Genomic DNA, 26,085 nt, shown 5'->3' with positions numbered 1-26,085 from the left:
TTTTATTTGACTGTATTACTGTTCTAGTATTATATAAATATTTTAAACAGTGCTTAAGCATGTCTGCTTGATGCCATAGCTACCAGGAGGTTTAGCTCAGGTTAATTCAATGACTTAGGGGGGTTCACCCTGGCAAGTGTTGTGATTGTTCCTTGTGGTAGGTAGTCATGGACCCCAGAAAATAAGCCCATTTCTTACACTATTGATAAGAATTAGTATTTTGTGTTGCATAAGGACTATCTGTACACTTGTTTTATGGGTCAAAGTAATTTATGAAATAGATCATTGCTCTGCAGGCATACAGTCATAATAGCAAGTAAAAAATATAGAATGGGCAAAATAGCGAGTTAAAAATATAGAATGGACAAAATATCGAATGGACAGAATATAGACTACAAAAATATCGAATAGAATAGCAGTAATATCGAATCCAAAATATAGAATAGACAAAATATCGCATGGACAGAATACAGACAACAAAAATATCTATGGACAGAATATAGACAACAAAAATATCGAATTTTAGGTAAGTAAGTTAATATTTATTTTTTAATAATATGTAAGTGTTTTTTATGTTAGTATATGTGTTAAAAGTGTATTTTTATTTTATAATTTATTTTAATTAATTAATTTTATGGTATTTAATTTTTGCGTAATATAGTTCCGGAGCGGGTTTTGGGTTTATAGGGGAATAGGGTGGGAAGTAATTTAAAATATAATTAATTAAATATTTTAATTTATTTATTGGTATTTATTTTGAATTATTTGTTAATTATTTTTTTAATTGGTAATTAATTAAAATATAATTGATAATTCATTTTTATTAATTGATAATTATGTTAATTGTATGTATTTATTTTCTGTAGTGGGTTGTGGGTTTATAGGGGAATAGGGTGGGAAGTAATTTAAATATAATTATTTAAATATTTTAATTTATTTATTGGTATTTATTTTGAATTAATTTTGAATTAATTTTTAATTGGCAATTAATTAAAATATAATTGGTAATTAATTTCTATTAATTGATTAATTAATAATTATGTTCATTTTATTAATGTATTTTCTGTAGCTGGTGTTGGTTTATAATAATTGGTATTTATTTTGAGTTAACTATTTTTCAATTGTTAATTAATTGTTATTGGTAATTAATTTGTATTAATAGGTAATTATGTGTTAGTAATTAATTTTTTAATTATTTTTAATTGATTAATTATTATATTATATTAAATTGGTAATTACTTTTAATTAATTTGTAATTGGTATTAATATTTAATTTATTTTCAATCATATATGAAGTATTTATTTCCCTACTGTTGCTCTCCTTGGAGTGGGAATAGTAATTTTTACCCTCCCGCTATCCAATGCTTTCCCTACCGTTGCACTCTTTGGAGTGGGAATAGTAATTTTTACACTCCCCCTATCCAACGCTTTCCCTACTGTTGCCTTCCCTGGAGTGGGAATAGTAATTTCTACCCCTACGCTATCCACCCCTTTCCCTACTATTGCATTCTCTGGAGTGGGAATAGTAATTTTTACCCTCCCGCTATCCAACGCTTTCTCTACTGTTGCACTCTCTGGAGTGGGAATAGTAATTTTTACCCCCTACGCTATCCAATCCTTTATGTACTGTTGCACTCTCTGGAGTGGGAATAGTAATTTTTGCCTTCTCCCTATCCAACGCTTTCCCTACTGTTGCACTCACTAGAGTGAGAATAATCATTTTTACCCCTACGCTATCCAACGCTTTCCCTACCGTTGCACTCTCTGGAGTGGAAATAGTAATTTTTACACTCCCGCTATCCAACGCTTTCCCTACTGTTGCCCTCCCTGGAGTGGTAATAGTAATTTTTACCCCTATGCTATCCAATATTTTCCCTACTGTTGCACTCACTGGAGTGGGAATAGTAGTTTTTACCCCAACGCTATCCAACGCTTTCCCTACTGTTGCACTCCCTGGAGTGGGAATAGTCATTTTTACCTTCCCACTATCCAACGCTTTCCCTACTGTTGCACTCTCTGGAGTGGGAATAGTAGTTTTTACCCCTACGCTATCCAACGCTTTCTCTATGTTGCACTGTCTGGAGTAGAAATAGTGATTTTTACCCTCCCGCTATCCAACGCTTTCCCTACTGTTTCACTCACTGGAGTGGGAATAGTCATTTTTACCCCTACGCTATCCAACGCTTTCCCTACTGTTGCACTCTCTGGAGTGGGAATAGTAATTTTTACCCCTACACTATCCAACGCTTTCCCTACTTTGGCACTCTCTAGAGTGGGAATAGTAATTTTTACCTTCCCGCTATCCAACGCTTTCCCTACTGTTGCACTCACTGGAGTGGGAATAGTAATTTATACCCCTACGCTATCCAACGCTTTCCCTACTGTTGCCCTCCCTGGAGTGGTAATAGTAATTTTTACCCCTATGCTATCCAATATTTTCCCTACTGTTGCACTCACTGGAGTGGGAATAGTAGTTTTTACCCCAACGCTATCCAACGCTTTCCCTACTGTTGCACTCCCTGGAGTGGGAATAGTCATTTTTACCTTCCCACTATCCAACGCTTTCCCTACTGTTGCACTCTCTGGAGTGGGAATAGTAGTTTTTACCCCTACGCTATCCAACGCTTTCTCTATGTTGCACTGTCTGGAGTAGAAATAGTGATTTTTACCCTCCCGCTATCCAACGCTTTCCCTACTGTTTCACTCACTGGAGTGGGAATAGTCATTTTTACCCCTACGCTATCCAACGCTTTCCCTACTGTTGCACTCTCTGGAGTGGGAATAGTAATTTTTACCCCTACACTATCCAACGCTTTCCCTACTTTGGCACTCTCTAGAGTGGGAATAGTAATTTTTACCTTCCCGCTATCCAACGCTTTCCCTACTGTTGCACTCACTGGAGTGGGAATAGTAATTTATACCCCTACGCTATCCAACGCTTACCCTACTGTTGCACTCCCTGAAGTGGGAATAGTAATTTTTACCCCTACGCTATCCAACGCTTTCCCTACTGTTGCACTCTCTGGAGTGGGAATAGTAATTTTTACCCCTACGCTATCCAACGCTTTCCCTACTGTTGCACTCACTGGAGTGGGAATAGTAATTTTTACCCTCCCGCTGTCCAACTCTTTCCCTCCTGTTGCACTCACTGGAGTGGGAATAGTAATTTTTACCCCTACGCTATCCAACGCTTTCCCTACTGTTGCACTCTTTGGAGTGGGAAATAGTAATTTTTACCTTCCCGTTATCCAACGCTTTCCCTACTGTTGCACTCACTGGAGAGGGAATAGTAATTTTATCCCTACGCTATCCAACGCTTCCCCTACTGTTGCACTCTTTGGAGTGGGAATTGTAATTTTTACCTTCCCGCTATCCTACGCTTTCCCTACTGTTGCACTTACTGGAGTGGGAATAGTAATTTTTACCCCTACTCTATGCAACGCTTTCACTACTGTTACACTCAGTGGTGTGGTAATAGCAAATGTTACTGTCCGCTAACCTACGGTAAAAATGTTGTATATTGTTTATTAATATTATGTTGATATATATGTATGTATTTAAAAATTAAATTGTATGTTTATTTATTTTTAACTTAAATTAATTATTTATTAGCATACACTTTGGAATCAGCACCCATCAACAAAGTTGTTCTTGTTAAATACAAGTAATGTCCTTTAAGACAATAGGAAACATCCGTATCAAATGAACAGGACCGAGCTGGATAAACGTGTATTTTCAATCCTTTATTTTTTGTAGACAAATGATCCAAATCACAATGAATTTTTCTTTTACTCTTTTCTAGCCAACGCGTTTCGTCTCTTTTGCTGAGACTTCTTCAGGGCTCAAAACACCTGTCTTTACACTAAGTGGTATGGGCTGGAGAATTCTTGGTATTCACGAGAAACTTGTAGAATCTGTCATATCATATGGGTATTCAGGAATGACTCGAGACCGGCATGGTGACCTGCTAAACAAACAGCATGGATTCGAAGTAGTGCATTATTTGTGCAACTATGACTAAGTTGCACAAAAACATTGTGATAATAGTCAAATGTACTTTTCTATATTCAACCTGTCAGAACCTCATGTTACAATGAATGTTTAGTACTGTTGAGACAGGATCAGTCATTCCTTCCTTAACCCCTTCGCTGCTGGCCCATTTTTGCCGCTGTGCGGTAAACAAACGAACAGGGCGGGGCCGTGACGAACACCAGCCGTCATCAGCACACGAGTACCGCGGAGCGTGGCGGCTGGGGTCCGTCACCAGCATGCGAAGGGTTAAAGAGCAACTCTGTGAATTAATGTGTAAGTATGTGTATACCACATCAGATTGTATCATTTTTTACCAATACAGAAGCGTTAGTGGTTGCTTATTACTGGAACCCTAAAGACATGTGCTGCCAGCGTTTGTAGATATACTTAAGTGAAGCAACACAACATGGCACTATATCATGCACATGGTAATATAACAGCATCATTAAAGGTAACAAGGAGCACAACAACAAAATAGTGACAACAGAACGTAACACAAAAGCCTCAGTGCAACACAACAAACCATATTCCAATAATGCAGCACAAAAACACAGTAGCACAATAATTTGCAGAACATGTCATCACCACAACAAAATACCACACAACAAATCTACACAAACATTCTTGTCAAACATTAACACTGCTATAATCCTGTTTTCATAATGTAGTGAATAAAGGTGTTTGAAGCAAGCACTGGTCCTCAGTTTCCAGGTTGCTATTTCCTTTCTGCAGGTTTAAGGTGTTGTAGCTGCAATTACATGAGGATAGGCTCGTGCTCTAAAAGCATCTCACTCTTGTTCTGTTTTGGATAATCACTATCATCACGCCCTCGGGTAAAGAGCACCATGTACTTGTATGCACTTATTATATTGCAAGGCACGGATCAAACACCTGCTAGAGATGCATTGCAGTCATTGCACGCATGTATACAGACAGTTATATCTGGAGCACGGACTGCTTTGACTCTCTTGTACTTTTTTTTACATGATGCACAAAATGTGATTTTTCTACTTAGTATAATCACATTTCCCATGCCAGTAAAATCTGATTAGCTGCTTTATCCATCAAAGTTTTTCTAAGTGTGAAATTTAATTAAACAGTTCCTCTTCCGCACATTTTTACTTTTCATGCAGAAGTGCTTTGTCACATAATAATAAAAAGGTCAATTTTCAGGTTTTTCCGGTAATTAGACACAGTGGCGTCTGGCATGTATCATGGGTGCTGTGGCAGGTGGGAGAAAATTAAAAATAAATAAACATAGTAAAAAATAACTACACTTACCTCCCTAGCATAACGTCCTCTTGGTTCTGGTCTTCTCCAGGCAGGCAGGCTCCAACTCAGGATCCAGGAAACTGTACTAAGAAATCCTGGCGCTGATCTCCTGCAGTAGGAAAGCAGCACCAGGATTGGAGGGACTCCTTTAGTGCTCCAGAGGACACTGGACCCCAATGCTTTCTCTAACCCAGCTGTCCTAGACAGTTGAGTTAGGGGGGTTTAAAATGAACTTCTAGCTGGTCGTCGCAAGACGGCTGGCCAGTGTTACTTTGCAAAAAACATAAATGCTGGGGCTTTCGTCAGGAGGCAGCTTGCACCAGCCCATCTCTCCTGTTAGCGCCACCTAAAACAGAACCAACTACTAATCATGAATGTAGGGAGAAGATGTGGTATTTCAGACAGAGCTGCCAATTTCGCAGCAGGGGAACCAGGTTTCAGTCTTGGTCTTGGTTGAGGATTCTGTAACTCAGCACGGTGTTGATAATTAAGTGCTGGTGCTGGGCACCAGAAAACAACGCCTCAAAGTAAGCACGGCTAAAGAGACATGCACACTTTAAACTTAAAGTGCCCTGCCCATCACTGCTTTCTGCTGCTGCCTGACTGGCAGTAGCAGAAAACCCTGCCTGTCCTTATGGTGGGCTCGGGACAGAGGTTTTAAAAATAAATTGGTAATAAATTAACTTTATTACCATTGTATTTTTCATCTCTGGGGGGGCAATTTGATTCGTGGAGCAGCGCTCTTCTGCCTCCACGGAGGAGCCACCCCTGATTTGGCACCACCTTGTGGTGGTACCATAAGACACAAGTCTTGCATTGCCTTAAGGAAGGTAGGTCCTGTAAACCAGGCCATCGGTAAGTCTTTTTTTTCCTAGGCCCTGGATGCTTAGACAAGCTAAGCCCTGTTCGCTATTCCATTCTCCTCAGGACCAGCGAGAGAGGGTTCTACTGCTAGCCAGCACTGACTGTGTGTCTTGTGAAGCAGCATACAGAAAACAGTTCTTCTTCATTTGACAGTGAAAGCTGTCATTCTCTAACCCTGAACTTAATTAAATATATTTACTTTACATACTCGGGAGAAAGGCCTATTTGGAGAGAACAACCTATGTTCTGGACCTGACATCCTTGGCATGGTTTTCCCCCTAACCTTTTGCCTATCAACCTCATGTTTTTGCAGACATTTGTTTTGGCTGACTTTAGGATTCTGCAAACATTACCACTGCTTATCAGTGCTAAAGCGCTTGCTCTCTATCCTCACAACATGGTAACAATGGCTTGCACCCAATTGGCACATTTCATTTACTTGTAAGTCCCTAGCAACATGGTAATACATGTATCCAGGGTCGTAAATTAAATACTACTAATGGGCCTGTCTAAATAGAAAAAGGGGCAACCCAGTAACTCAAGGACCTTGGCCGGACAATTAATAAATTATAAAATGATCCCTATGAGGGTAGTGTAGCCCTTGACTACCACAGCAATAGTGTTATATTAGGGAAAGAGGGAAAAACAACTCCAATGAGTAAGTTCCAGTTATGTGTTTAGTGCATTTATTTACTCATATCTCATTTATGAATATATTCTTCAATTCACACATAATAATGAAGTACTTATACAAGGTGCTCCTAGAAAGTGACAGTGCAGTGAGAGTGATATATAGTGATTACAAAGTGCATTTGTGCAATAAACAGTATATATATATATATATATATATATACATTTATTTATATGGCTGATAGAGACAATAGAATGATTGGAACTCCACAGTTTACGAATTTGGCTGACACACAAAATAAGTTACAAAGACATCAAGCAGAACCGCTTGCCCTCTGCGCACTGTTGCAATTCCCAAAAGTGGAATGAATGAATTATCAAGTTCTGTTTAAATAGTATACATTTAAATGCAAAAACACTCTTACAAAGTTATGTGTATTTGATTATAATCTTTACTAGCATGTCTCTTAAATCAACTCATGACATTCTTTTTATCAACGATTTTCATTGGTTCTTTGTAATTTTGATGGAGTTTGGACTTTCCATCTCCTTCTGCTAGCACGCATAGATTACTGTGTTGAACTATATGTTGTGAGTATTGTGAGCAAAGGAGTGCCTCTCCCATTATTAACTTTTGTTTTGTACACAAAATAAGTTAACCTACAACATGATGATCAGAACTTACTGCTCTTGGTCTCATGAATATCAATAGAGCCCTGAATAATACTCATTTCATTATTGATTTCCTCTTAGTGCCACAATAAAAGAAACATTGGCACATGAATAATACAGAAGGGAGCTGCCATTAAACAGTCAGTGGCAGTCAACAAAACTCTATGACCCTTTGACTGCACACTTTTGTGAATGATGCGTTGTATGTGCAGAGCAGACATTCTATTGTAGATAAGATGGAAACAGAGACCATCATCACGAGAAAAGCAAACACATCCTTTAATCACCAAGGAGCTAAACACCATTGCAGCTGATTTTAATGCAAATGAATAGTATATCAATCAATAACAAAAAAGGCCGAAGACACCTACCTCCTACCACCTTCAGCCCGCCGTGCAGCCTCAAATCTCAGACTTACTCTACTGCGTTTGCCACAATTATAGGTAACTCATGTTACAATGCAGCTATCATTAGAAGGTCGGCAGCGGCATCCAATATGGGTGACTGGGACTAATTGTTCGTAGTCAGGCTGACCCAGAGCAAGACAGACAAAGGCGGAAAACGCGAAAAGGGAGAAAGGAGGAAGAGAAAAATAGAGAATTGATGATATAATCAGAAAGCATGGACGAAAAAGAACCCGCATTGCTGAGATAAAGAGACAGGAAGTGTCAAGTGGTCGAAAAAAGAAGGATGAGGTGGGATCAAGACTAAGCAGCATTAGTGTGCTCAACGAGGGCATTTGACATCACCAGATTTTCTTTACTTATATTTACAATTTAATCACTGTGAGTGTCTACCTAATGTTAGGGTGAAAGGACGTATGGGATGGGTTATTGTAAGACCTACTGTGATCACCACAGTTGTAAATGTGATAGAATGGATCAGGCACGCAACGCACTTTGTGCCCAAAGGCCTTCAGCCGCCAGACCCCCCGTCGCGTGTGTCAGCCCCGGCTGAGACAGCTTCCGGGGCTGGTGACAGTCTTATTGCAGCAGCAATCGAGTAATTAACAGGTCTTTAACCCCTCCCATGCTCGTGACGGAACCGTTCCGTCACGAGCCTCGGGTGGGCTGTGCTGGTGACGGAACGGTTCCGTCACGGCCCTCTCGCCGCGCCTGCACGGTGTGAATTCCACGCCTGCGCTAACGTTCTCTAGCGCGGGCGGGCCATGACGGAACCGTTCCGTCACAAGCGCAGCTCACCCGCGTGCCGTGACGGAGCGGTTCCGTCACGAGCACTGGACCGCCGCGCGGTCCCCCCCACCCCCTCAGCACTGCGGCGGAATAGCCAATGCAGTGAAGGGGTTAAAATACCATTTACTTGTTAACAAGGCTTTGTTGTGTTTTCACCCCTTCTTAGAGCCCTGGCATCTCCACTCTGCCTATTGCTGGAAGAATTACCAAACCCCTCCCCCCACCAGAATTTTTTTTTAGTCCCCCCTTAAAATTTGGCTCTATTTGTGCTCTGGAATGGATGATTTGATAAAAATGTGAGATAAGTGTGGCAATGACAGCACTGCGCTGTCCTTCAAAGCACACAAGCACACAAGCACGTCGTCCGCCTCCACACACACACGACACACCCGCGCGCATAGCAATATAAGACTGCCTCCTAATTACCATGCAAAGTGACGCCAGCCTTTGTCCCGTTATTTATAGAATAGCTAAACACTGCGTTCCTTTTTTTGGAAAGTTGAATCTGTCACAAAGACGAGTCAGTCACGCGGGCAATCATCTGCCTCTGATAATTTTAGCGCGAATGCGTGGCACCGTGACAGATCATTCATAAACAATTGATGCTCACCAAAGTGTCTGCTGCATAATTGAAGGGCTTAGAGGAATTTTTTTCTGGAATCATTTAGACACATTCAGCTTTGACTAAAAACAGGCACTTTGAATATCCCCCCTTCCTCCCTCCCAGAGTGCTGGAAGACATGACGCCGCTTTCAGTTTGGCAACAATTTCTCTGACAGTCCCTGGGGGACGCGCGCGGAAAGCTGATCAGCTGCATGCATGCTAAAACACGGTGACTAAACCTTTCTGTTTCCTGGAACTCCTGCAGGTCGTTAAGATCAGACGGGGAGCTGAGCATTGAGATTCCCACCAAGGCCTGCGAGGGCCAGGCCAATCACATCACGTCTCTGGAGCACGTGCAGTTCCAAGCCACCATCGAATATTCACGGAGAGGGGACCTGCACCTTACCCTCACCTCGCCCTCAGGTACTGTTACTATTTACCCCCTTACGCCCCAGGTGTGCTGGAGGTGATAAACCCTGGCATGATTTTCATGGATAATTGAATTGTCTTGCTTTTATTTTGTTCCTTTCAACCAAATAAATTAAACATAAATAGGTTCTTTAAAAGGTACCATCCGCGTTACCTGCCCACATTCCAGCACAGAACCCCACTCCCACCATCAGTGCCATCTGAAACTCATGCTGCTCTTCTGGTGATTGATCCCTTCTGACCAGTCACATGCACAAACCCATAATTGTCTAACCAGCTGCCTGTTTATAGCCACCACATTGAGGTATACACTCCCACTCAGTGCCCTTTCGAACACTCATCATGTTAAAAAAAAACCTTTCTCTGTCCACCCAGCAGGTCCAGAACTACTCCTCTCTGACTCCTCTGATGCAAAAACACTTAGACACCACATTCAGCACATTATACCTTACTTGCACCTTCAGCCCCTCCTGTCTTCATCATATTCTTCCATTTCCACAGTTAACCACACAATGAAGACCCACAGATTCACGCAAATGGTGAACAGCAAATTGCCATGGCCAGCTGATGGAAAACATGCTGCCCTTTGCAGCCATGCCTTCCACTTCTACACTCCTTATCTCCTCATTCAGTTTCTTCAGTCACCTTTTTATGACTGCAGTATCTTCTTCACCCCTCTGTCTTTTACAAACTTGCTCTTTGCTCAGGTATTTGAATGCCACTGGGGCATCTGTTATTGGAAGTTCACTTGATCACTAACATTTAACTGTAAGATTAAGGTCATCACTCACCCTTCTCTTTTGCATCCAAAGCCTTTAAAAGCCTGTCTATTTAACCTCTGACACTGTGCTCCCTTTCCCTGGGCCCTGAACTCTGCTGTCCTTTGAACAAATAGAGATGCTTCCTTGTATGACCTTCAGTGTCATTGTGCCAGCAGCCACCTTCTGGACATCTTCCCATCTGCCTCCGTTTCACCATCAGAGCAGCTAAGATCCAGATTAACATGCTAGTCCTCATTGAACAAAACTATAGCAAAAACATCCACAGTCATGTGGCAAGATGGCTTACATTGTGCAATAGGCCCCTCCTCAATTTCCGCAATCTAGTGTTGAAATGTATCCATTGACTCATTCTCCCTGCGATTTTCAGGCCATCTTTGCATACAGACTCCTTACCAATGCCCATTTCTTTCATAATCACACCTCTTGACGATCTAGGTCTTCTCATACGATCAGTTTCCTCGCATTCCCTCCCCCTTGACTTAACCATTGGCTCATCCCTGTGCTACTTCGGAGGGTTCCACAAAACAAGCCCCCAACTCAAGCACTTTCTCAAGGACCACACTGTGTGAGGCATGATAATTCCAAGGCCAACCATTTATCATGCAAAAGTAGTGTGATATGGTACAATTTCTCTCACCTCCCTCCTTTACTAACACTGTCGTCTGTAATCATCTGCTGCTGAAACACGTCTTATGTACTGACTATTGAGACCCCTGTGTGGCAATGGTATCCATTATGTGCATTGAATATCTGAATACAAATCTAAATACAAATATAGAACAAAGTCATTGGGGTAACCCGCCACAGAGGTGTTTATTCCGTTTATATAATGTAGTTAGGAGGCCAACAGAGCTGTGCTTGTTGAAGAGAGAGCCCAGCTCACATCTGACTATGGCAGGTCGGCGTGTGAAACAATTAATTGCCATGCTTCATGCAAATCCATCTGCATCCTGTGATATCCCTGAGCTCTTTATCTTTTAGGAATCTGATGGATGATGAATAGATGGATGTTCGATGATGTACTGGTGGGTGATTGGGAGAGAGAAGTCGGTCTGGAAGTTGAGCGGCAATGGGACAGGGGAAGGATGGCGAGGGCGGGACTGAGGATATGTAGATGGTAGGGCTGGGACTGGAGATCGCCAGGGAGTGATACCAGGGTATAAACTGGGGAGAAAGGAGAGACTGAGAGCCAGGGCAGCTGAGGATGAGCTGAAGGTGATTGGCGGATGAGAGGGAGGGGATTGGTAAACACAGAAGTATGGTGAGCGTTTTGGAGGACAGGGTACAGAGGGTTTTCAGAACGAGAAACACAACTATTGTTATGTTAGTACACATACCAAAAATTCCCTACCCTCGAGCATATAAACCACGTTTTTGCCATCTCTGTATCCTTTGTTGAGCACCTGCAAGTCTATCATCCAAAATAGAAATACAGCATAATAATGTGTTAATTGCTAAATCTCTCACAAACACATCTATACATAGTTCATAATTCATATTCTTAAGAGGATCCACCGCCCAAAGGCGAGACATCAAGTGACACCTACTAGGGGGAGCATGCAGAGTAGATTCAACAGCAAATACCTGCTTACCTCTTTTCCATTATAGCTGTGGAAACCTTAGCAGAAGGATGTAAATCATTTTGTTATGACCAAGCAGTAAGTGCGCAGTGCTTGGTTTTGAACTCAGTTGTGTTTGTTTGGCTGCGCTGCTTCCTAAGCTAGAGCGCGCGATGCCATTTGTAAACTCAGTAGCATTCAAGGTGCTGGTCTGCCTCCATTTCAAATGACTGCATGATGAAAAGTCTATTTTACTGTGAACATTATGTACACCAATGTCTGTAGACCTATAATTTGTCAACCATAATGTGTAATTACTCTAATTGCTCACAGCAGGCCGCTTGTGTATTTGCATGCCTAACCTCTGTGTCCAACTTTGTTCCCGTAATGCAGAAACCAGCACCGTTCTTCTGGCGGAAAGAGAGAGGGACACCTCTTCTAAAGGCTTCAAAAACTGGGACTTCATGTCTGTGCACACATGGGGAGAGAATCCCGCGGGATCCTGGACCTTTAAAATCAGTGACCTGGTAAGTATGCCTAATAACGCATAGATTCGGATGATCAGCAGCAGTCACGGTCAGGGTAAACAGAAATATCTTCACTACAAGCACAAGACTGTACCACATCTGTGACTCAGGTACTAGCAAACATTTGCGAATGGCCACCAGCTATATTGCTGAATGCATGAGGATTGCACGCTGGCAGATCCATTTTTTTATATGGTCAAAGAAACTTGCCATTGTTCAAACAAATGTGGTGAGTATGGGCCAATTCCTTTAGTTCTACTCATTGTATTGGGTCACTATCCCCTCATCTGTTTAATCTCTACCTCCTCCCTCTGATCCGGTTCCTCAAAGAAAGGAAAGTTGCCACCTTTAATTACGCTGATTACCTGCAACTAATGTTTACTATTGACAACTCGTCTGAATCAACCCTCGAATTTCAGACTACCATGCTGCACATCCACCACTGGATGGACAGCAACCATTTGAAGCTTAACCCAGGTAAGACCAAATTGGTCCTTACTGGCGCGGCCACAACTTCTGGGGCCCACACTTCTGGCTACTGTAACTGGGACCCTCCCCCATCCCTTCCCCCTCCGCAAAAAGTCTTTGTGTCACAATAAATAATGACCTGACAAAAACCCAAGTTGGCTCTGTGGTCTCAAACTGCTTCTTCCATCTAAGGAAGATTAGAAAAATCAGCAGACTACTCACACAGGAAACATTGATACAGGTTGCGATACCCACGATCATGCCTCACTTAGACTACAAAACTCAGTTTATTTTGGAATCCCACTATTTCTAACCAAATGTCTACAGCTGGTTCAAAATCAAGCGGCCAGACTGATCTACCAGCATTCTAGGTGGCAACATGTCACTCCGCTCCTGAGGAAGTTGCATTGGCTCCCCATCCCCCAGCATTGCGCCTTTAAAGTAGGCTGCCCAGTCTTTAAATTCCACATGGCCAGAGCCCCAAATTCATAGATAGCCTTATTCAAAGTTATAGTCCCTCATGCAACTTACGCTCGGCTCACCTTCACCTCCTGGCAACTTCTTCCTTCAAGCTGAAGCGGCAGGGGGGCTGTAGGTTCATAACTCTGGCATCCAGACTCTGGAATTCCCTTCCTCTTGAAATCAGATAATGTACTGACCTGCTGAGTTTCAGAAAATCCCTTAAGACATGGCTGTTTACTCAAGGATACGAATAAACTCCAACAAAGTTCGGCACTTCCTAGAAACAGCGCCATGAAACCAATCGGTGTACATGTGCTTTACAAGAATGTTATAACATAACATAACATACGATCTTGAATTCTGGGACTGGATTAATGGCTGTATTCCAATATTGTATGTGCTACTGTCAGGCCTACATTACAAAAATCATTGGCCCCTAAACGTTTTTCAGATGGACTTCCAGATGCCACATCTCACAGTCACAGCCCTAGTTTTTACATAGGCACTAAGTCAATCATGAAAAGCTACCCAACATGCAGGGGTTATATTATTATCTAGACTTCTAACCACCTTTTCATGTGTCAATATAATGGCTGTGTGTTGTTTGTCATTAAACCACGTGCTGTGTCTATTGCATTGAATTAATGAATATCATTTTTTTCACCATCTTCCTTTTCTTGACAAATGATAGAAATGTAGTAAGTCTAAAATACTGGCCAGTACAAGTGAGATTACAATTATGTAGGGTTACATCCCATACATTCTTTAATAGTGAGGTTTCCATCCCAAGTTTGTACAACATTTTAATGCCTTTGCAAAAACAATGCAAGAGAATTTGGAGTTTTGTAGCAAAAGCAAACACAGGCCATACTTTCATTGAGATAACCACTTTGACCCTCCCTTTTCTTGGCTTGGGTGAGTTTATTTCTAACCCACCGGAGATGCTAGCTAATGAAGGAATTAACAAACACACAATGAAGTAGATTCTAGAGATAAAAAATGTTATGATCCAGAGAAAAGTACATATAAAATTAGTAAATGTTCATTAACTATATACAGCAATGCTTGTGAGATGAAATATGATCTCTATGGATAAAAGTAGACATAAACCTTTAATAATATTAACATTCGTGACTTTACATTAACCCGTTGAGTGCTGATGACGGAACCGCTCCGTCATCAGCTACGGGTGACCTGTGCTGATGACGGAGCGGTTCCGTCATGGCCCGCTCAGCGCGCCTGCGCGGCGCGAATTTCGCGCCTGCGCTGATGTTCTATTGAGCGGGGCGGGCCATGATGGAACCGCTCCGTCACAAGCACAGGTCAACCGACGCTGGTGACGGAGCGGTTCCGTCACCAGCATGCGGCCGCCGCGCGGCCGCCCCGCCCCCTTAGCACTGCGGTGGAATAGCCGCCGCAGTGAAGGGGTTAAGGGCATATTGTGTAGCCTAATTAATTTCCAAAGGGATCAATGTTTGTTCAGAAAGTCTTCATTGTGGCTTCATGAGTGGTTTTATCGAGACAGAGATTGTCAGTTGTGTGGATATTGATATCGAAAATAAGCTTCTTATTTAACAAAGTCAAAACCAACTTCCTATGTGGGTTACATTGTTGTGGACTGGCTTTGTTCCACTCCTCAGCTTTGAGCTTATGGTGGGAGAAGGCACAACTGAAGAACAAAGCAAGATATGGCCTTCAGAATCACGCCATGATTTTCCAGAGGTTGGATTTCTCCAGATCGAAGCTGGGACCCAACGTCAGTGCAGGGGCTGTAAGCCATATGCGATGTCTGAGGAGAGCTCTCTGACATGCATTAACCCAGCAGGAGATTACAGGATTTTTCCCAAAGATGAAGATATTACTGCAAGCTTGATGCGAGTGGATCTATAAACCTTTTGTAATCTGCTAACTACTGTGCCTAAAATTTTTAACCTAACTGCACCAAGAGAATAAATAGAATTATGTGCCTCTTTGGGTGAGAATTGATAGCAGAAAGTAAGATTTGCACCATCACAATAATTTTCTGTAGTAGAACAAAAGGTCAAATGTACAAAACGCCATTGTAGTAAGTAAACCTGTGATTCATAATTTCACAGGTTTTGTGACTACAAAAGAGCTTTATTCAATGTACAAAAGCCTTTTGAAGAGCCGGTAAATTATTTCTGAATTGCAATGGGGCTTCTGCAACCCTTTCTGAGTGGCAAATAGGCAGTGTATGAAAGAGACATCCTCCTCCTACTTTACGAGTCAGAAAGGAATGTATCAATGTTTTTTTACCACAATGGTGGCCGTAAACTACACATCAATTATAAACCTTTGTATTATGATGGTAAGTGATTCCCTATGGGATAGCTTTTCTTTAGGGGATAATATCATCCTCTTTAAAGGGAGCAGTCAGTGATCCTCTGGACCCCTGCCTACTTGCCAAATAGGGACCATCAACTGCTGAGAAAAAGTTATTTCCAGTTTGGAATTGTAAATTCAGGGATGAACGTCTGCTGTCTGCTGAGACATTGGGTCCAATTCCCAACTATTTTTGCATGAGTACGGGTGACTCACTCCTGAATTCCCAGTAGTAAGCAGTGCCTACTGGTGCAAATTGATTTGTGATTGATGCTGTATTGGAAAACAATAATATTTTAAAACCCGCTTGGATTCCTGGAACTCAAAAGCTTGAAGTGCTCTGGCTGGAAATCAAAGACAGAGATCTCTGAAGAGAAGCATTTTCTGACTGCAGGGTGAGATTAATGCATTCTTTAACTTGCATCAGTGGAGCATATGCAAAGTCCATGTACATTGTGGTTGAATGAAGTCAAGGTGAAAGATAATGTTGTTCTGTAAACTTTATGACATAACCAGTAGCCTCTCGATGGTGTATGTCATACATGAGGTATGCAGGGCTTTCTAGTTCTTTCTGTCAAATTGTTTTACCCCAGTTGGAAATGTAGTTAGTCTGGAGTAGCTAGGCTTGGTTCTTAGAGGAAACTAATGTGTTACTTGCCAAGTGTGTACAGAGTCATTAGGAGCAATGTGTTTATTTTAGAAATGAGGTTTCTAGTTGGCTAAGCCAGGCAAAACCCACCAGGTCACGTAAGGTACACACCAAAGATAACCTGTGCTCACCCCCTTGGTAGCTTGGCTAGAGCAATCAGGCTTATCCCCAGGGGCAATATGTAAAACATTTGCATAACCCACTCACACCAGTAACACAATGAACACACCACCAAAAAGACTCCACAGAGGAATATATAAAAAAATATATAATATATTGTGCATATCACATACACCAAAATGACATAATCATGAAAACTGTCCATATTATGCCAATTCTGAGTCAGTACTTATTATACTGACAAATTATTAAAATGACATACATCTTACCATCAGGGCAAGAAATGCAGCAGCTTGGTTTACAGCGATTAAACACAAGTCATCAAATCTCATCATATACATATAGGGGCCGTGTGTCTGCACTCCTATTAGGCTCGATACATTAATCAGGCTTTAAACAGAGGGCAAAGCAGCTGCTGGGTGCCTATTACAGTGACTACAGTAGTTAAGGCAATCTTCCTCAGTGAACAAGCGGCATACTCAGTTGAGGTCTTACTCCGTTGGCAATGATCAAGAAATTCCCACGGTATGTATGTAAAGGGCATGCACCAAGCCTACGCTGCTGGGTGGTCATGCCCCCCTGGTGGGCGGAAGTCACGACAGGCTCCTGGGGCCGGGGTGTACACACCGACACTCTCCGATCAGCAGTGCAGTCTCGGGAAGCGCTTACGGCTGTGGCAAAAGCTAGGATCTCAATGAGGCAATGAACTCCGAGTGCATGTGCCTGTACAGAAAGCGGATGCGGGCCAACAGCTACAGTGCAGGGCGCCCTGCGTCTGGTAACGTAAGGAGGGTGTATCTCCCAAGCACTCACAGCAGCAGTGGCAGAGGCCAGGTACACCAGCGTGGTGCTTGTTTTCCTGGGCAAGGCGCTGAGGTCGTGCTGGCCAATGTAGTCTCCCCAGAATAAGGAGAAGTCTGCCGCATGCTTGTAAAGAGTGAAATAAAGAGCGAAACAAACGCTGAGGTCTAGAGAGACACTTGGATGGGCCAAGGGTTGCGGGAAGCAGCAAGGCCATCACACAAGCAAATAATACTGATGGCGGTCTCCCCTAGCCATTCAGCAGTCCTCCAGCAATGTAGCCAGTCCCACATAGTAAATGGGCAAAATAAAGTCAGGGAGTAACTGGCATCAGGGCAACTCACAGAAAAGCATTCATTGAGTCCTTTAGACCACTCAGCAGATAACAAGAAGCAGGGCAACAGCAGAAGAGCAGTCCAGATGAGTCCTTTATGCAGCACAGCAATCCCTTTGACAAGTTTCAGACTCAGTTCCAAAAGTGCTCTGCCAACAAATGTCTTTGCTATGGAGGGAACTTCAAAAGAAATCTTAGCAGTGCACAACACCCCCTTTCAGCTCAGCCCTGGCTCCAGACGTAAAGTAGGGGGTAAATCAGCCCTTTTTGTGAGGGCAGGACACAGTCTATACAAATGTAAGTGTGATCCGCCTCTCTCTCTCTCCCAGCCCATGAAGATTGTCATTATGCAGATGGGATACAGATGCCTCTCTTGTCACACCTAACCCTTCTTATTTTTTGACTGTCTGGAAAAAATGCACAAAGTGTCAACCAGCCCAGACATGGATTGGAGTCAGGATGCAAAGCACATAGGGTAATAAGCACAGAGAAATGTCCACTTTATAGTAATACAAAATTCACCAAATGCAGTAAGCATGATTTATCACTACTATTCTTAATATACCAAACATGGCAGTAATTCCCAATGCTAACCTATGAGAGGAGTAGATCTCACAGTAGTAAGAAACAAAATAGGCTGTGTGTCACTACCAGGACATGTCACACAATAGGGGCACATGTCTGAAGTTTTACTTACATAGCCCTGAGTATATGGTATATAGTATACCACTTTACAAGGGACTTACAGGGAAATTAAATATGCCAAACAGGTGTAATCTAATCGTACTCTGTTTTAGGGGTGTGTGCACATGCACTTTAGCAATGATTAGCAGTGGTAAAGTGTGAAGAGTCTTAAAGCCAGCAAAAAGAAGAACAGAAAAATAGGAGGAAGAAGGCAAAAAGTTTGTGGATAAAGCTCCAACAGTTTATCTTATTTTATTTTTTATGTTTATGTACACTGAGATCTGTTCTAAATCTGGGAGATTTAAAGTATTTTACAACACTTCCAAAATATGAGGTAACCTCACAGCTTCCCAATTGGGAAGCTGCAAGATTCTTGGCCTCTTGCTTTTTCTTTGCATCCTCTCTTCCTACACAGCTGTGAATATGTGACCCAGGGAAACAGAGATCAAAACTTTTCACATATTGTGGGCACTTTTTTCTAACATGCAGTTCGAGAGTTCAGTTACATTATATTCTACGGTTTTAAGCTGTATGTTGCATTAAGCACAACTAGCTACTCCTTGCACTTCCTATCACTCCTTCCCCAAATCCAGTATGCACTTGGGACATCGAGTCTTCATATTGGTGCTTCCTATACTTTGATGGGGACAGCATCAGTCTCTTGTTTCTTTGCTCCAGCACAATATAGCTGCATTTTCCCCACTCGTCTGCTGTTGAAAATGTGATGTCGTTCAGATGAAGCCCCAGTGGTGCCTAATGGGATCTTGCCACTTAATCCATAATATCTGACATAAACCTGACCTCTTCATTAAGCCCTGGATGTCCATCTCCTAAGTAGTGCTTAAGTAGTTGATATCAGCCAAGCATATCCTGCTAACTGGCTGCCAAATCAGTCCCACTATGGCCCACACCGTTGCTGTTTGTTTGGAGTACTCTCCTGCATGTTCTTTGCTCAATTAAGGTTATGATTGGTAAATGATACTCTGAATGGCATTCTGGAAAGTCTTGAACCTCGTCATATCATAACATTTCGCAGCCCTGAGGAAGTTGATGATTAATGTGCCTTAAGACAAACACGTGTTGCTGTCCTGTTCATGACTACATGTACCTTGTGTTTATAACTGAAGACCACAAGTTGGACAAAGTAATAAAGATAACTTGAACTTTTTATTCTTCAAAACTGATGATTGACTTTCTGAGTGTTCAAACCATTTCTGTTGTTCATTAACAGGTCTACCTCTGTCACAGGGGTTATGTTTTATGGTTTTCCCGTAGCTGACCGTGGTTCTAGAGCACAACCAGATTACACAAGCAATGTGCTTCAGTTCCTTGGCTACTGATTGAGAGCTGTCTAATAGCCTGGCTACCTTCAACTGCTTCTGATCTCTATCATGCAGATTTTGGGCATGCTGAGAGGAGGAACTGCAGGAAGCCAGGAGAGAGAGGTTTATCCTTGTTCCCCCCTCATTGGTAACTGCAAACCCACTCACATAGGCTTTTCGTGGAATGACACATAACATGTGTATTTGTAAAGTGCCAGTTAACCCCATTGGGGGAAGGTGGGGCTTGCTGCTAAATAACAGATATTTATTGTCACCTAACTCAATGTTACTCATTTTATCAACCTTAGATGGATGAAAGGCTGAGTAGACCCACCGGGATTTAAACCTGTGACCATGTGGTCGAACACAGGCCCCTGCAGTGGATGCATTAATCCACTGAACCACCAGACCCGGCTGGCAAGCATGCTTAAGAAAAAAGTTTATGAATCAGATGCATGAGTAAGCAAGTCTTATCCAAGAAAATGTGTTAATAATTCGGCCCAGATTCAACTTGAATTTGGTCTTTTATATGAAACAATAGGGAGAATGTACACTACAATATAGCTTTGGTACATACTGAAACAGAACAAGGTAAACTCTTCACTTAATAAAGCCCTTTGAACAGAACTGGATGAGGATAAAAAAATCATCATATAATCATTATCTCTATAAATCCCTGCAAACTACCTGCACGACCGATCTGTGGAACAACAACTTGCCATATCAGTCCTTCAAGCAAGTCATTAACAAAAGCCACAACATTCCACATATTGCTGTTTGATAAAATCATCTCAGCTCAGGGTCGCTTGTCTGGATGGTGGTTAATAACTACAAGACTCTTGCACAGACACCTTACTTGAGTATCACATTCTCAATTCATTTAAAGAAACTACAGTCGATTGCGGACCAGCCAACTTGGGTGCACACAGGGCCTATATCATGGCAATGCAGTAGAAACAAAGAGGATTTCATCCATATAATTTGCACATGCCCCAAACTTCACAATGCACAAGTTACTTTACTTAGAAAAGCGCTAAATGCTAAAGGAATCAGGACCTGTAGAGCTGCAATAATTAAAGGGCTAGACCCCTCAGATCCTCAATTGAATTGTAAATTGATTACATTTCTTAACTTCTTTGAACAGGCCCTGAAAAATTGTCACAGAAACATCTAGCTAGAAGGTGGTGATCATGTTTCCCCATAAGGTATGCCAGTGACTCAAATTTCTACAGGTCCTCATATTTAACCCTGACTAGGATGAAACGGTTGGGATATTGTTGATGTAAATAGACTGCGATCATTGGTAACAATTGAGAATACTAAATCATCAGTGTTTTAATATACTGATTTGTAACAAATTCATGCTGTGTGCTAAGAATGAGCAAATGTTATTGATTGTCTTATTTGTATTTTTTATTTACTATGAAATATTGTTAAGGTTTTAATTAACTAAACAATAAACTTACTTTGACTTTGTGTTAATAAGCCATACCTAAGATTTGGAAAGGATACAACTATTCACAGAAAATGCTTTGTGAATGGGTCCACACTGTTAATATGTAGTTCATGAACATCTGTTGGTTTTCAGATGTGTTGTCCAATTGGACCTTTCCAATGTATCCCAATATATAGTGATTACTCTTATATGTGGATTAGAATTGCCCGTTCCTCTATTTATATCACCCAGAGAAGGCAATACTTGAGCAGCTGTGATGAGTTGGCAAATACACAGCTAAACTCTTTGGAATCTTATTTTCTGTAGGATCTAATGTGTGCTAGCTTACAGGGAAACTGGCTAATGGGCTTGTTGCATAAAATATGCAAGTGCATTGAATATCTGTAAGTCTGCCATGCACAAATGGTATCCCAGATTTAGCACATTAAATTTAATGCAAGAAATAGGGTCATTTGGCATCACTGGCTTTGCTGCCAGCCTTGATCTGCAGCCAAGCACTGTCTCTGAGCTGTGACAAAGTATTCCTTATTACAAACCAACCTTTAGTATCAGGAGTTTGAAGGCGGAACTACAATAAGAAGGCAAAAGTCTCAAACAAATGCATTCGTATTATAAATATGTATCATTAATGCTGGTACGAATTGAAGTGAATGACGATGGGTGAACAAGCTAGATCTTTCATGGGCAGAGCCAAGTTCGAGCTCAGCTAGAGTCAGGCTTGACTCTAAGAGCCAGAGCACTAGGCGAGCCAACAAGAAACATCCTCAATAAGATCGCAAATGAGGCAGTCTTGAGAGATACATGGTTGAGGGAAAGCGGAACATAATTGAAAGGGTCTCTTTTCCAAGTTCAGTAGTGCAAGCTGCTTATAAGAACTTCGGCTAAAAAGATCCCAATGAAGGGGGGACAAGAAGGAGAGGAAGAAGAAGCCACTAGTAAGAGGGGGAGTTGAAAGAAATAGCAAAAAACACCGGTAGGTCAACTGTCCAATAGAGGATAATTAATAGTGGATTATTCACAGAAATTGCAGTTATGTCTGGGGCACACACAAAAGGAAACATCAATAGTGATGCTTTACGAGGGTTTGCCTGCGAGTAAAGAGGCTTCCGTGAAGCAGCCCGCCTTCCGCTCACGATGCTTGCGATCTCGATGAAGCTGGCCATAGAAAAGGCCGTCTTTGAGATGATTGCTTTTCTAGAATAACAAAGTGTTACGCTCTTTTACTTTTGATGAGGACAGGTCCTGGGTTTACCATCAACAACCCTGATAGTGAGGTCTATCGAAGGTAAAATAGCAGTGGTTGTAATTATTCATGAATGAGAGGTGTTTATGAGTGTTATTGAGCCTAATTACACAAAATGTAAGGCCAGGCCACAGGTATTAGAACAACGTAATGTGCTTGTGCTGCACAAGAAGGGGTATTACAGGTAACGACAAGCATAAATAAAAACAAACAATCAAAGCGTACATATACAATATTTATTCTAGGAATCTATGGGACATAGATGATTGTGTTCAATATAATGCAGAGAGAAACGCATCAGTGATTTGAGTGCATAGGAGGAATTGACTGATGCTGTCAGCACTGGTGGTAAAAGGTTATGTTACAACGAAGATTTAGTGGAAGATTTGAATGTCGACTCCTTTTAAAAAAACTTATCAAAAAGAGCCAACTGTGTTTTCAAGCTGCATAAACATGAGGTAAAATAGTGTGAAACTATAAACCATCATCTTAATCGAAAATAGTGTGCAATTGTGTGTTTTCAAATGACACTGAATTAAAAAAAGAATATAGTGAGGTAATCCCTAACTTTTCTATAACTCATAGCCATTTATAATTCATTTACTCTACCCTCCGTCCAACAGTTTTGAAGTTCTCCAGGTTTGCATTTGCACGTCTGATCCAAAATCCAGCACACAACTACTTGTCGCTGATACGCAGTCCGCGACTGCTAGTTGGCTTGGCGTTATGTCTGGATATCTGGAGACTGTGTTAGGTATTTAGCTAACATCCCTTTGTGTGGTGAGACTTGTAAGCTTATGATTATAAAAAGAAAAGCAAAACTACAAGTTCCAGAATGCAAATGCTGCTGGATAGGCAGGCCCTGTCTTAGAATATGTGGGGCACCGGGCAGAATAGGAACATGTGAGGCCCCTACGCAGAGACGACGTGGGATCGGAACAGGCCGGCAAAGGAACGTTTTTTAAATTTTTTATATTTAAAATTAAACCAAGCCCCCGCGACCCTCACACCCGCGACTCATGCTGGCCAGGACTGGGTTTTGTCAATGGTTGTTAGCTGTTTAGGCTAAATGTGTAACAATAATAAATTATTTACCTTTCACCTTGTTGCTTTGACCAATAAGTAGCTCCTTCACACAAATTTGCATTGAATCACAACTGGAATGCAGGACCATTGCTCTTTGTGCTCTGCAGAGAGGACATATTTTGCATGATCATGTACTCTGAACACCTTTTTGACCCACAGACACGCACAGTGTGAAAGTGCTACTACCTGCATCCTCAACTCCAAAGTGCTCATTTGTAGCCTGTTATAAACACAATGAGGCGACTCAGTACAAAGGGTGCATCATCCAAGAGTAATATGCTGTGAAATAAAATACAGAAACACACATGTTGGAATAGCTAGCACACTTGAGAATTGCAAGATTAAGTAAAGCATGTGAAATATAAACAGGAACAAAGTCACTGCCATGGTATATTTTAACATCAGGACCACTGGAATTATGCGGCAGGAGAGGGCTAAATTATGTGGCAGGGTGAGTAAATTATGTGGCAATTAAAGGCAAATTATGCGGCATAATCCGGCACATTCCGAAATAGTATTACTTCATTTTTTTGCCAGTTTTAAACTTGGTAACACTGTTTGGGTACTGGTAACACCCCATTAGTACCAATTTAACACCCACATTTAGCAGTGGGAAACAGAAAGTTGACCATTCCAGCTTTACAAAGGGCCTTCCCACATGCAGCAAGACGTGTCGCTGCATTTTTAGTAACTTTTGAACCATTTGAGATAGAAAGCAATTTTGTTGTTAAAATCTGTAGATTATGCAGCAGATAATGGATTGTGTGGCAGATACATCAAATGCATAATTCTACAGAAGTCGCAGCTGCCGCACAATCGCATAATTCCAGTGGCCCTGCCAAACATGCAGCATCAGACTGGGAAAGAAAATAGGCCCAGTACTAAAATAAAAAGGGTCCCCCAATAGTGAGTTAGTTAGCTAGAAAAGTGTCCCATGTTTGTGTAAGTTTTTTGTAAGGTATGGAAGACTGCACTGATTTGAGTTTGGTGCAGGCAATGTTTGCTTTAATATCATAAGAATCAATAGTTATGACCGCCTCACCTGACCATAAAGCAAGTCAACAACTAGCCCAAAAAACGGCCGACATACTGACCTGACAGAAGAGCTTTAAGTGGGATGAAAAAAACTGGGGGTGTCTTTCAAAGGGGCATTGCTGATGTAATTAAGGGTGTGCCTTGAAAACATGTAAGCTATATAAATCTGTGCTTAGCATAGTGTGCCTTCCTATTGGTATTTTGCTGCCTCTGTCATTGCCTCCAGATAAATATTGCAACAGTAAAATTACACCTACAACAAGCCAGGACTATTGGCTTTGTCAGCGGTTATTAGTTGCATAAGATGAATAGGCAACGTCTACGACTTACGTGTATATCATTTTGAAAATGCCGCAGTTCTGACATGACGAGACTGTGAAAGAGCTATAACGAGTCTCTTTGAACTTTCAATGAAGGTAGCAGAGGGTGGCACTGCTGCAGAGTTGAGATTAGTTTTTTTTTTTTTTTGTATGTTCTTATATAGCGCTCGACTACCCGGAGGCATCTCGGCGCTTGCCTTGGGAACCCGTCCTGGCTTTTCCCTGTGAGATAGCCCCTAACGGGCATCCCCAAGGTGAAAGCCAGGCATCCCGCCGCGGGGGGCCATTGTGGAGATTAAGCAAGCTTAATGCCCAGAGTTGCAGAGTGTGAACCCATGATTAGGTCAGGCACCGAAGCGAGAATTATCGAGTCCGTGGACATTTGAGCCCAAGACCCTGCCACATCGGGAATTGAACCCTGGTCCCGGGTCTGACCTCTGCTTCAGGGTCTGCCTGCTCTAACCAGTGAGCCACACTTGTCCACTTTTTCAACTCATCGCCTGCTTTTCAGAACTTTCATTCATTGTGCAGACACTGGATCTATGTTTTTGCATGTCAAATTAAGGACATGAATATAGGGCCCCTTTTGAATGTCCATTTTAATTCACTACCGAGTCTGAGACTTGATGACCCAGCAGACTTTAAACACTGCTGCATCCACTTGTACGTGCTGATTCTGCTCCTCTGCGTGCACCTCCTGTCTCACTGCTGTATGCACACCTATCTGCTCCCCGCACTCTATTCAGTGTTTCTTAACCCTTTAATCGCCCTCTCTGCTCTCTTTCCACTTGTCCTAGGTGAGCAGTTTCTATTGTGATGCCTATTCTATCTTTTGTTCTGCGGCCAACAGGATATTCTGTTTTTCATTGATACAGGGGCAGGGCAAGCTTCACAGGCAATGGGGGCCCGATGGATGCATCTGCACGTGCAGATGCAGCCATTGGGCCCACAGAGACAGGCCTGCAGGGGAGATTGTTCAAACAAAGAAAAAATCTAAACTCTTAGGGTGCCCCTTGGGCCTCAAAAGTCTGGAGTCTGTAAAGGTGCCAGGCCCTATTGCGGTGAGCAGCTGCCCACGCTGCCCATGCCTAGCTCTGGACCTGGATAGAGAACTAAAAGCTCCAGAATGTTCCACACAAAAGCACAATGGCAATCAGTGCTGCCATATTTCAAAGTACATTGACGTTTCTAAACTCTGA

General features: G+C 42.0%; 1 protein-coding gene across 2 annotated transcripts in view; it reads left to right on the top strand.

Moving 5' to 3' along the window:
- The window catches only part of PCSK1 (proprotein convertase subtilisin/kexin type 1), a 245,307-nt gene that overhangs the window by 187,990 nt on the left and 31,232 nt on the right, over positions 1-26,085 (top strand). For both annotated transcript variants that reach the window (XM_086960929.1, XM_086960930.1), the window contains exons 11-12: positions 9,532-9,689; positions 12,430-12,563. In XM_086960929.1, coding sequence (XP_086817055.1) covers positions 9,532-9,689; positions 12,430-12,563 — 292 coding nt within the window. The remainder of the gene's footprint in view (positions 1-9,531; positions 9,690-12,429; positions 12,564-26,085) is intronic.

Source organism: Lissotriton vulgaris, chromosome 3_1, assembly GCF_964263255.1.
Source record: "Lissotriton vulgaris chromosome 3_1, aLisVul1.2, whole genome shotgun sequence".
NCBI classification, from domain to species: domain Eukaryota; kingdom Metazoa; phylum Chordata; class Amphibia; order Caudata; family Salamandridae; genus Lissotriton; species Lissotriton vulgaris.
This window is presented reverse-complemented; position numbering and strand designations above follow the sequence as displayed.